Here is a 13,607-nt window from a genome sequence, read left to right as displayed (position 1 = left end):
GTATTACCCACCTCAGTAGACATAGCTGCACACAATAAAGTTGGCCGGCTCCGATAATAACAAATGCACATGAGCAGTGGCAGAAAGGGGGAGAAGGGTACTGCAAGTGAGTTTTTTTTACGACATTGTTGTGAAATATACGCCTCACAGCTGTAGGGGGAGCTCGTTGAGAAAACATGCGACAACAAAAGTGAAAATCAGCGAAGAAATAGCTAGGGTTGCCGAATGCCCCTTTAACATACAGTATTGCAAGATGAGTCATCAATCATTTTAGTTGATTTTCCCAGAAAATAAGGACATTTTAAATCTTAGTATCTGCTAAAGATTACTTTTATCATCTTTTAAGAGTACACTAGCATATACTGTAGATGGCTTCAAAGTACTAAAATCAACAAAACGCAATTTTCATTTCATAGTCTATAAAGAAGTTGCTGGCTCACTTTCATGCTTTATACAGAGATGTATGACAAATTAAAAACAATGCTTGTTTAGAGCTACATTCCTCTATATCTCATTCTCTTAGTTCTGGCTGTGGTAGTAATGAGCCGATGAAGATGGATTTGTGATGGGTTATGTTATATAAATAATTCATCAATTCCTCCAGAGCTCCAAAATGTGACATTTACACCACATCACTGTGCGCTGGTCGCTGGATATCGCCAGTGTGGCCGTTTAATAAGGGCATCAACCCTGTGATGGTGTCCCATCTTTCTGAGCTGTGTCAGATTCTCTCCCTCATCTCGCTCTCATATACTTTGACAGCGTGAAATTCCCCAGTACCAATTCTGAAGTGCTAATGACTGTCAGTGCTTTGATGTCACCACATCAAGACAGATAAACAGCCTTCCCCGGACCAGCCAATCACACGGCTTTATGGTGCCAGGAATGGAAAGGGCTTAGATTGAGCGATTTGGTTTTCTCTTCTCATTGAAAACATAAACTGTGCCCAAAGCATCCTTTATACAATAAAAAAAGTGGGTCAGCTTATGATTTTATATACCCTTGAAAGTTGCATGGTTAGATTGTTTCCTATAGATCTAGGTAGCATGCCACAGTGGACCAAATAATAATAAAAAAAAAGTTATTTTGATTTGAGTTATATCCTTACAATGTGCAAAGATTGCATGCAAAGTCTTTGTCGAATGTCTTGCACTAAAGCTCTGTACATAGAACAGTGGCCATAAGAGAACTCATTTCTGGTTTATTTTGCAAAAAAAAAAAGAAGAAAAAAAAGCTAATGTGCATGCCCTGATGTTCTTATGTTGCTTCCTGTCACCCATTGGTGCCCCACCATGCATCTGCTCCCACATTCGCTTAACACGCCAAAGCACGTTATGTGAACCGTATCAAATATTCATTGTGGTTGGGAAATGGATTATTTGGGGAGGGAGAATGAGCTCTCCTATGGCGCAGAGCTGAGAGCGTGTGTGTCCAAGTACGCCATACGGATGCTTTGCGTAAATGACTTGATTTCTGCTGCCATTCGTTCTGCCAGTGTGCTTCCATTAGCTTAGAGCGGCACAGAGGGTGTCAGTGGCTGAAGGTGAATGAATTCCAGCCAAAGAGCTTTAATACAATGCTCTGGAATATTTATTTGTCTTCTTTTGTTTTTGTTTTTCTTATTACTTTCAATGATTGTTTTGCTTATTTTTTGCACCCACTGCATATTGTCTAGAAGTTCTATTATATCTAAGCAATTTTATCCGATAGTTCTGATTTGATTGTCTGTAGATTTGCTTTTTAAAAAAATGTTTTGTTGTGCAACCAAATTGAAATTCTATACATGTTGGTTGGCTCTGTTTGTATTGTCCAAGCTGTGATTGAATCACTTATGTCCTCCAATTTTGATAGTTGACTTAATAAGGTAATTTTTTAAATAAATCTTTTTGGAATACAGCTTCAAACCATCGCAGAAAAGACTCTCTCAGCGTCTCTCTCTCTCTTCTGTGCATCTGTGCCAGTCTTTGAAAGGGCTTTGATGTTTCATCCCCCACCTTATGTGTCAGATCCTCGTCTGTTTGGTTTAGAATGGAGAAGAATGTCAGTATAAGAGGATTTTTCCTAGAGTTGAAATTTCAAAGAATGGCTTGTTTTCTATGAGCGGGATGTGTTAGTTTATCATATCCGTGGTAGAGCATGCATCCTACATGCACCTCTCTCTGTTTTCCCGTAGCGCCCCCTCCCCCGATCTTGATGTCGTAGGAGTTATTAACACCTGGAGATCAGCCCTTTTTTCTTGCACCGTAATGGAATGGGATCGAAATGTCTGAGCCTTTGCTGAATAAGCATGGCCGGCTCCTGGTGCTGGTCCTGATGCCCAGACGCCTCTGTTCTACACTCTTTTATTATCTGACCTTCCCTGTCATTCCTGTTAAATGTCTCTCTGCTGCTTTTTAGCACGAACTGTGCTATTCCATCACGCAGATGATGTCTGTCTCCTCTGTTTTTTGTTATAAAAGGATCCAAATGTCAGCCTAATGTATCAGTCTTAAAGGGATAGTTCACCAAGAATTAAAATTCGATCATTATTTACTTACCCGTATGTCATTCCAGTTCTGTGAAACACAATTGTTTTTGACAGAGATTTCCTTAAAATCTCAGTTTATCATGACCAGGGGCGGTTAAATTCCAAAAAGCATAATAAATGCACTGTTTTGTATTGTGCAGGATGGATGTCGGTTACATCAAATTTAAAAGATTATTTAGTGTTTCTTAATGTCATGACATCAAAACTGCACTATAAGCGACACGTGATTCAAGAGTTGCAAGGTGAAGATAATCAGTTAATAATGAATAAAGAATTTTATATATTACATTCATGGTCTAAATTCTATTTACTACATAAAAATTGCTTGGGTTAGTTGTTCCAGCGGTTGCTAAGGTGTTCTGGGTGGTTTAAGTAGTTACTTACTGGACTAAGAACTAAGTCAAACACTCCACACATAGCTTCTATGATATTCTCCTCCATAGACTTTCAATATTCCTCTTTCAATATTCCTCTTTCAATATTCACAACAGTTAAAAAGTACTAAAGAGTCAGTGCAATTAAAAATAAAATAAAAAAATTAATACTTTTATTCAGCAAGGGGGCATTAAATTGATCAAACGTAGCAGTAAAGACAATTATAATGTTATAAAAGATTTATAGTTCAAATAAATGCTGTTCTGTTGAACACAATACTATGTACTTATTATATAATTACAATAACTGGGTAATAACTAGGTACCAACCCTAAACCTACCCCTAAACCTGACCTTAACCCATGTACTTACCTTATATTACCCAGTACTTTCTTAGGTAAGTACACTGTAAGTACAAGTAAGTTAACGCACTGTAAAATTAAGCATTATTACCCAGTACTTTCTTAGTACACTGTAAGTACACGTCAGTTAACGTACTGTAAAAGGAAGCGTTTCCAAAATATTAAGCAGCTACATTGATAATAATAAGAAATATTTCTTGAGCAGCAAATCAGCATATTAGAATGATTTCTGAAGATGTGACACTGAAGACTGGAGTAATAATGGAATATAATAATGATTAAATTACACTTTAAAATATATTAAAATAGACAATAGTATTTTAAATTGTTATATTATTTCACAATATTACTGTTTTTACTGTATTTTTGATCAAATACATTCAGCCTTGGATTGACTACTTTTTTTTAAAGCCTAAACACTAAACACTAAACACAAAATTTAAGCTTAAAACAAGATAGTTACTTGCCAATGTAAGATAACCTTAATCAAGGAAATATTCTCTTAAAGCGAGTCTTATTATCTGACACAATTTTGCTTCTCAAGTAAATTAATCTTGTTTTAAGGATGTTTAGATAGTTTATCGTAAAACAAGACAAAATACTAATTAAGATGAAAAGGATTGTAAAAAGCAATCAAAAGCTTTTTATTCTGCCACTCTCTACGGATTAAATAATTTTCAGATGGTTCCAGACTTTCCACTTTATCGACAGCATTATGGCGTTTCCTGCCCACACATCTTTATGCATCCAATTAAGCAGAAACGCAGTCAACGATTTCCCTGAAGTTGGCACAACTCTTTCTGAGAGCGCTCTCCGTCATCCTGTTTTAATATGTCTAATTCAGCCCTGCCCTGATTGCAGCGAGTCTGTCTGAGCTTGCAGATGGAGACATTAATCTACTGCTGCTCTTTACACACACACACACACACACACACACACACACACACACACACACACACACACACACACACACACACACACACACACACACACACACACACACACACACACACACTGTTCCTCTGTAATATATGTTTTTCTGATATCACTTGAATACAGCCTGGCTCAGAAAAGTGCAGTTGCATGAGTATGCAGACAAAGAAGACTGCAGACATGCCAGTCGTGACTGTGATTAACAGCCTGTTCTTCCCACTGCCAGTGATGTGTTTTCAAAGCCAAATGGAAGGTGGAGGACCCTGGGATTCTGGGACTTAAGGAATTGTGGGTTAACAGAGGATTATGGGAAGTGAAAGATCACAGCCTCTCCATCCTTCTCTGACTGTCTTTGGGTCCAACTCACAACAAAGTTCCTCAAAAACTACATACAAACATGGAAACTGCTGAAATCTCTTGGAGGCTTTTTTGTGCAAAGCCTGCAGCATTTCACAGTCTATATGGACCTCACCATCTAAACTCTCTATGAGTTCTTCCCATAGTTCTGCTCTCCTCCCCACCATGTGTTCAGTCATCCAGCGAGAGATGCATTTGTGTCTTCATCAGCACAGCACCAAACTCGAACACTCAAGCCCTTTAGCGAAGTAAAGTTGTGTTCAAACTGTTAGAAAGTTTTGAACAGCACTTCTAATAATCTTTCCTACACATTATCTAGCCATTCGCAGTGTGTGTGATGTTGTTCTGTGCGAAATGCAATTTGATCCTGATATTCACAGCACTACAACACCAAAATTGAGTTAACGTAATCAAGTTTGAGTTCTGGAAGAAGACCAGCTATGATTTTCTATCCAGCTAGCTATGATCCAGCCATAATTGTGTGAGGACTTCTATTTACTTCCGTCATTTTTCCAATCATTTCTTCTTTTCTTTCTTTTTTCTCTTATGTACTCAAACAACATATTGTTCCAAATCAACTCTTTGCAAAGCTGCTTTGGAACAATATGCATTTTGAAAAAAAACAGCTGGACATATTATTTTTTTTAATAATTTCTTTGCATTTTTGTCCCTTCACTTTCTGTTTTTGTTGTGTTGCATTAAGTAGCCCTCCCACAGTGAAATCTCATTGGTTTAAAATCCTGGTCTATATTAAACATCGAATACACTCAGTTTGGCTGTGATTTTGTCACATCACGCAGACATTTTTCTTTCAATTTGGACAGACTAATCACTAATCACCCCCACATACCTGTTGGAACATACCGTAAGTGACTATAATTGCTAGACATGGCAGATGCTTTATCCATGAATAAAGCCTTCTGATAATTTCAGATTCATTGACTTCTGCATTGCCGTGGTTGCTTATACTTTGTCAAAATTGGTATGGCAGCTCGATTAAATATCACATTTAGATGTTTTTTTAGTCGAAAATGCATCTGACATTTATAGTGTAAAACGCTAATCCATGACGCATACCGGGTGACATCATCGAACCACCTTCTCTGTCAATCAAGTACTGCTTTGAAACAAGGTTTTGTTATTAAAAGAAAATAACCATCTGATCTTAAAGAATTTGAGATAGTGCATATGCAGTTACACATGTAACAATGGCATAGTGATTGATATGTGTAGTCTTGATACTAGGCCTAAGAAACCACAACCACCTGTTTTCCTTAACACGAGGTGCAAGTTTGCAATAATTGTGCCTTTAAATCCAGTACGGGTTGTGTAGCTCTTGCTGGTGAGTCTCAAGTAGGGCAGGTCAGTGAGAGTTCTGCTCCCTGCCGCTTTATTGGCTGCTCATCTTGGCTTCTCAGCACCTGCTTATAGCACAGCCTTGTCTAATCCCTCGTCCTTTATGCTGGGAAAGGAGGCTGTATAAGGGATCCAGATGTCCAACTTCTCCCTCTTTTCAATTTCCAGCCCTGGGGCTGAGGAATCAGTGCTCATGGTTTGGAGTCCAAGGTGGGTGTTCCAGAGAGATAAACAAAAGGGCCGCTGTTAGATATAAGATGTTGGCAGGAAAGCCATATTGAAAGTCCACATCTGCAGAGCTCTACATTGGCAATTTATACAATAGGGATTATTATTTTGGACTCTATGACAGAAAGGGGATTTTGCTAGATAGTGAGCACTCTTGGAACTAAACTTGAAGCAGTTCCAAAATAAATCACTGACAGAAAGTAAACAAAAATTTTTTTTTAATTATATTATATATATATATATATATATATATATATATATATATATATATATATATATATATATATATATATATATATATATATATAATGTAAATACTAATATTTGGGGGGTTTTTGAGCACATATTTTTCAGGACTTGACTACTTCAGTGAAAAGTACATTTTATGTGTGCTTTTCAAAAAAGTAAATACCTAATTTCAGCTTTAAACACAATGTATGCTCTGTCAATGCATTCTGTGTCATGCTGCCAATTAGCACAGGAAAAAATCTTTGATTCTGTTTGTAAAAAGATATGTGTAGGCCTATTAATGTGTGACTTACAATATAAGTGCATAATATATTTTGTGCTTCTTTTCGATAACTGAGTGCAAGGTGTAATGTAAATGTCTCCTGTTGTTACTTTGGATACTTTTGACTATTTTGTGGTCTAACAAGAAAAATACAAATTAAATGCAAAGTTAGGATTTTAAATCTGATTTCAATATATTCAAATTCAATTCAAATTCATTATATATATATATATATATTAAAATCAGATTTTAAATCCTATAACTTTGCATATATATATTGTGGAATATGTTCTTTGTTTTTTAGAATGTCAAGTATTTTTTTTCCATTCAAAAGTTTAATATTGTCCAATGTCCAAAGATGCTCATTTTGCTCACTAAAATAAGTGTGAAATATGTATGATCCATATTGAAATGTATATCTATTAATAATCCATAATAGTAATAATATTGTATTTAATATTAATTATATTATTTTTTAAATATTTATCCATATAAATATTCCTAAAATATGTAACTTATCTGTTAAGCATCACAGCAAGATGTCATGATGGACATAAGCAGAGACTACATTTAATTTTTTCTTTCCTTCAACACCGGGAGCTGCTCTCAATTGTTGAATGAGAAATTCTCTTGGTATCATGCTCATATTATGTACAGTAGATACACAGGATATTGACTACTGTCTGAACAAAAGGATCAGATTTCATCACATTGAAAAATGCCAGTGCAGTGCGAACAGTCAGCCGTAAAGATGGGATTTGAGAACTAAATCGGATTTGTGTACAGTATAAAATCCTTTTTCTTCGTTTTTTCCCCAGTTCCTCTGTCCTGCTCCGAGGGCTTCACTGAGCTGGGCTATTACAATGGCACCGTTTCTCAGACCGACTCAGGTTCACCCTGTCTTAAGTGGACTGAATTTCCAGATTACGTGCAGCAGTATCCGGGCAGGGGTCTGGGAGAGCACAATTTTTGTCGAAATCCTGACCGTGAGTCTAACCCATGGTGCTTTTTCAGACAGAGCTCAGGGGCCATTGGTTGGGCCTACTGCGACTGCCACCAAGGTGAGCCCTACAGTATTTATAATTAATGGTCTACGTTCCACTATTGAGTTTAAAATATTTCTTAAGGTGGTGTCCCACTTGTCAAATCGAAACAACCCATTTTTGCTTTTTCTAAAATCTCACCCTCTTCACTGATTACTGTAAAAATGATATTAAAAGCAATCTACAATTTCCTGTCATAGATTGCAGTAATGTGCTTTGGCAAATCAATTTGAAAATTTGACATAATAACAACAGAAAAAACAGCAATTCAGAGTTATTTTACCCCATGAATTCATGCACAGGAATATTAATGCACAGCTTTAATGATAAATTTTGTACTCCCGCTGTTTTATTTTAGCAGAAAAACGCAATCAATGTTTGCGATTATGTGGCTTAAGTTTGGGTCAGATCCATTTACTCTGCTTATGACTGGAAATCAGCTAGTGGGACATCAGCCTTTGATGTTAGTACATTTTAACATTCTTCAGCTGATAAATATGTGTTTTTACTACCTCTTTGAATACTGTTGTCTTACTTCCCTCTCTTGGAAGACTGTTGTGTTTTGCAGCGACTGTATATTTAGAAATCAGTGGTTGACGTTCTTGAGAAGAATATTCTATTTCAGTATGTATCTCAGGAAAATTATATATGGTAAAAAAAAAAAAAAAAACCCCATTGCATTCTGTGTGCAGTGGAAACAAATGGTGGCTATGACTTTGCCAAGTACGTTCCTGGATCAACATTCTGTTCCTGTTATCAAGCAATCACATATACACTGTTAGGTTTAGGGCTGGGATTAGAGGCATGAATACATTGAGGAGAACAAAATCTTTTTTAGAATTTGCCTCTGATTCTAGGAGTTCATGCTGAGGGATCTGAATAAACTATTCGCAGCTCTAATACTCTGTACAGTATGTCTCCGTAAAGAAGAAATGCTGTTCATTTCCATGTCCAGATTCAGTTCTATAAAAGATACATTTGTATGTAAATACAGAACGAACAATGCTATTTTGAGCAGTTTTATAAATAAAAAAAAATCTAAATCTTGATTTTTTGTTATCCTCCCTGTAAAGAATAAAATGGCCTTGATCATTTTTCAGCAAGATTTTATAACTAAATTAATTTTCTAGAAAAAATTTCTAGATCTTAATTAAATTCTGGAAAACAGCTAGGAATGAGAATACTGGTTGTAAATAGGTTTATATATAGGTTTAAAGAATTGGATGTGGTCAATTTCTAACAATTCCCCAGAACCACCCAGAACACCTAACCCTAACAAATTAACATATCAATACGCTAAAAATAGTTTCGCATGGATTTCCTTCAGAATCTTTCAATTATTTCCTACAATTATTTTCATTATTATTTATAATATATGTGTATATATCTTACCTGTTCAGGTGCGGTCAGGTTAGCGGGAGGTTCGTCCTCAAAGAGTGGCCGACTAGAGGTCTACCTGAACGGCCAGTGGGGGTCAATTTGTGACACGCATTGGACAGACCGTGATGCCAGTGTGGTTTGCCGACAGCTTGGACTGAGGTATGTTTACTTCTAACTAGGGCTGTCAGTTTAACTACAATTTAACTAGTATAAGTATTATTCAGAAACCCTTGTTATTAGCGACACCGATGGCCGTTAAGTGAACTGCAGCCAGCGAATTATTGCTCGTGCTCGCACTCGTACACACTTGATACACAAGAGACTGGACATGATTCAATGCCCTGATATGGCGAAACTCTTTTTCATTTTTTCCTTAGAAGTAAAAAGAAGTTGGAAATACCTTTGCAGCGATATGCTGTTAATGAATATCCAGGTGCTGTTGAGAGTGGTTTTTAGATGAATGTAACAAAATAAACATACAACAAAAATTATAGTGGTGACAAAACAGGAGTTAAGAAAGCATCTGATCAAAGCGATGTGGATATGTTTGCACGATCAATTTACCAACATCACGGCAGATGAGTTAATTAAAATGACACTGTTATGATAGTTTGAATAAAAAGTATGTTTGAGACTTTAGATTATTTAGATCTGGATATGTGAGACTATATTTTGAATGAATCCCTTTTCTTTGCTTGACACATTGACATTACAGCACAGAATAGCTCTTTCGGCACTATCCTCCTGAACATTGTTTAGGCATTCAATGCACATGTTATGGAATGACAGCGCACATAAACGTCACATCCTTTGGATTTTTCTGCCGAAAACGTCACGACACGAGTCCTTCATATAAAAATCAGTCTACAGGTTTTCATAGACACCCTAGAATGTCCGGGAAGGCCTCGTTTTTTAAAGTTTTGTTGCAAGCTGTACACACATTGGCAATGGCAATACAAAAAGCGATGAATACATTCTTACATATAGCCCATTTAATTTAGTACAATTAATTAAAGATAATGTGAAAATGATGCACTGACTGCCACAGTAAGGTAATGTCTTTGAATAATATACTAATTGTTTTTTTCTCAACAAATATTGAAATGATTGTGATTATTTGCAATTAATTTGATTAATTAGTCATGTAAATAATTAAATACATTTTAGCCCTACTTTTGCCTGTGCTTCTCAGTGTGGTCAAAGTATGGTTACTCATTTGCATATTTAAATGAATAATTAAAATGTATACGTGTCTTCATATTTACTATATCTATTTTTGGTTTAGCCTTTATAAAATGAGTGGGTTTAAAGCCTTATGTCACTGAACAGTGGAGGAAATAACTTGGTGCCTCTTTCTCTCTCTCTTCATAATTCTTTTCGTTTGTTGTAGTGAGATTGGCACAGCTCTCCAGCACTCATATTTTGGCCCCGGCTCCGGGCTTTTTCACTACGCCCGCCTTGGCTGTCGTGGTGATGAGAAATCCCTGCTGGAGTGCCGGAGCAGGAAGTTTGTTACTAGTGACTGTAACCATGGGAACGAGGCCGGAGTACTGTGTGCACCACCTGAAGGTCAGTGTGCTTTCTGTGGGAGTGAAGCTAATGACCTTTTAAGTGACAAGTGCTGTAAACACTCCTGCATCTAGATGTCCTCACAATACCTTACAGCTGCCAAAGATCATCAGGGTTACTCAAAGTCTGGTTCTGAGAATTCAGTTTCCGCCTCCATGTGTGCGCGGTTAGTGTACACTGCATACGACAAAGAAGATTGCTCCCATTATAATAAACAAAGAGGTCAGCAAGTGCTTATAATGTGAACATCCTTTTTTTTTTTCGTGTTGTGTTGTGTCGCACTTTTTTGCTTCCTTGCAGTGCAGACTGGCTATTTAAATTACATTCAGTGGCAGTCTGGCAGATTTATTCACAAAAGTATTTGCTCAACTTTTTTTAATTACCTTGACATATTATTTTGATATGCTGATGTTTTATGTCAAGGTAATTAAAAAAAGTTGAGCAAAAACTTTTGTGAATAAATCTGTCAGACTGGCTATTTAAATTACATTCAGTGGCAGTCTGGCAGATTTATTCACTAAAGTTTTTGCTCAACTTTTTTTAATTACCTTGACATAAAACATCAGCATATCAAAATACTATCATCTCTGATTGATGAAATTCCCCTGACATGTTCACTTGTTAAATATTTGGACTTTTATTTTGGACTTTTAGAGTGAACTATTCTCAGCTATTCATTTTTACTACATTTAATTCCATTCTACAGATTTTGCCCTAAAAACAACACTGAATCACTGTGACACTATGATTTTTGTTTAATATTGTGATATACATATGAGGTTGGTCTGAGACATTGCTGTAATTGTCGATTAATGTACATTGTAATATAAGACCAAATTAAAAATTACTATTTATTCACTGATCACCCTGCATTTTTAAAAGCTGCCCTGGAGCAACATCATTTGAGTATCTCTGATCTAAAATGAATTTTAAGACAAAAACCACAGGGTGTGTGATAGATCATCATGAAGACAATTATGTTATCTTTGAATTGCCATTATTGCAACTTCTTTGTCCATTCATATTGACTTACTAAATTGGTGCTTGCTGAAATTAGAAATGGTAATGAAACATTTCAGTGGGGGCTTATACTTTCTTTGGTGGAATCAAAAGAGCCGTACTTTCTTTTGTAGAAAGGAACAAAGGGGGTAAAAAACGAGAAAATAGGTTGGAAAGCAAATCAATGGCGTCTGAACTCATGATTGCCTGCTGAGAGCTTTATTGAAGACACAGTCTGAGGACACACGGACAGATGTGCACTGTGCTGGGTTACCAGGACAGCAAAATATGTTTTTTAGCCCTTGAGTGGGTGCATATAATGCATTCCTGATTTGAAATATTATTGTTATATATTAAATATTTATGACAACTGTGCATATATCTGATTGTAGTTGTAGTGATACTGGCTTTGCTTCTGGACCCAGATTTTATTAGTTGTTTACATTACTAGTTGTTTGTTGTACAGAATTATTATGATACAATAGTGAAACCTCATAGAAACCCAACAATACGAAAATGCAAATGGATCGGTACATTTTTTTATGTTTTTAAATTTATGTTATTCTTACTAAGGTTGCATTTATTTGATCAAAAATACAGTAAAAAGATTATTATTACAATTTAAAGTGACTGTTTTCTATTTGAATATATATATTCTATTATAAAATATAATTAATTCCTGTGATGTCAAAGCTGAATTTTCACCATTATTTGTAATTGAAATCTTTTGTAACATTATAAATGTTTGTTTTTTACTAAAAGTTCAGACTTTAGTTTGCATTTATAGTTGCATTCTTTTTTTCACTGCCTTCTGCAACCCTATTAGAAAAGACCTGCAACCTATCAGTTAAGAACCGCTGGTAATTGCACGGAGAGAGAGAGAGAGAGAGAGAGAGAGAGAGAGAGAGAGAGAGAGAGAGAGAGAGAGAGAGAGAGAGAGAGAGAGAGAAGAGAGCGAGAAAGAGAGCGAGAAAGAGAGAGTCAGAGAGAGAGAGCCAGAGAAAGTGAGAGAGAAAGCGAGAGAGAAAGAGAGAGAGAAAGAGAGAGAGAAAGAGAGAGAGAGAGAGCCAGAGAGAGCGAGAGAGAGAGAGCGAGAGAGAGAGAGAGAGCCAGAGAGAGAGAGAGTCAGAGCGAGAGAGAGCGAGAGAAAGAGAGAGAGCCAGAGAGAGAGAGAGCCAGAGAGAGCGAGAGAGAGAGAGAGAGAGCCAGAGAGAGAGAGAGAGAGAGAGAGAGAGCCAGAGTGAGAGAGAGCCAGAGAGAGAGAGAGCCAGAGAGAGAGAGAGTCAGAGCGAGAGAGAGCGAGAGAGAGAGAGAGAGAGAGAGAGCCAGAGAGAGAGAGAGCCAGAGAGAGAGAGAGTCTGAGCGAGAGAGAGCGAGAGAGAGAGAGAGAGAGAGAGAGAGAGAGAGCCAGAGAGAGAGAGAGCCAGAGAGAGAGAGAGTCAGAGCGAGCGAGAGAGAGAGAGAGAGAGAGAGAGTCAGAGCGAGAGAGAGCGAGAGTGAGAGAGAGAGCCAGAGAGAGAGAGAGCCAGAGAGAGAGAGAGCCAGAGAGAGAGAGAGTCAGAGCGAGAGAGAGCGAGAGAGAGAGAGTGTTGCGTGCAGAGTATTCTGGGTGTCACTACATTTATTGATGTGTTTGTGGCTTTGGGTCATGATTCCTGGTTGGCTCGCTCAGGTAATGGACCGCCACTGCGGCTGGTTGGTGGGGAGGAGGACTTTGAGGGACGAGTTGAGGTCTTCCATGATGGGCGCTGGGGGACCATTTGTGATGATCAGTGGGATGACATGGATGCTGAGGTGGTCTGCAGGCAGCTCGGACTGGGGTGAGTCCAATGTACAGCTAATACATCAAATACTATACCGTACACACCCCTTTTATGAATATACAGTGGATGGTTTCAGAGTAATACATCATGCTTGTAACTCCTACCTTTACTAACTGCCTTTTGCAAACATTTTTTATGGTTTTAA

The 13,607-nt window shown here is 37.2% G+C and overlaps 1 protein-coding gene across 2 annotated transcripts in view; it reads left to right on the top strand.

The window, feature by feature from the left end:
* The window catches only part of LOC143709743 (neurotrypsin), a 50,138-nt gene that overhangs the window by 20,584 nt on the left and 15,947 nt on the right, over positions 1-13,607 (top strand). For both annotated transcript variants that reach the window (XM_077200381.1, XM_077200382.1), the window contains 4 exons: positions 7,467-7,709; positions 9,092-9,230; positions 10,462-10,640; positions 13,312-13,459. In XM_077200381.1, coding sequence (XP_077056496.1) covers positions 7,467-7,709; positions 9,092-9,230; positions 10,462-10,640; positions 13,312-13,459 — 709 coding nt within the window. The remainder of the gene's footprint in view (positions 1-7,466; positions 7,710-9,091; positions 9,231-10,461; positions 10,641-13,311; positions 13,460-13,607) is intronic.

The sequence above is a fragment of the Siphateles boraxobius genome, unplaced genomic scaffold (genome assembly GCF_051911475.1).
Source record: "Siphateles boraxobius isolate OS27281-9 unplaced genomic scaffold, OSU_SipBor_1 46, whole genome shotgun sequence".
Lineage (NCBI taxonomy): Eukaryota > Metazoa > Chordata > Actinopteri > Cypriniformes > Leuciscidae > Siphateles > Siphateles boraxobius.
Note: the sequence above shows the minus strand (reverse complement) of the source record. Positions and strands in the feature narration are given on the sequence as shown.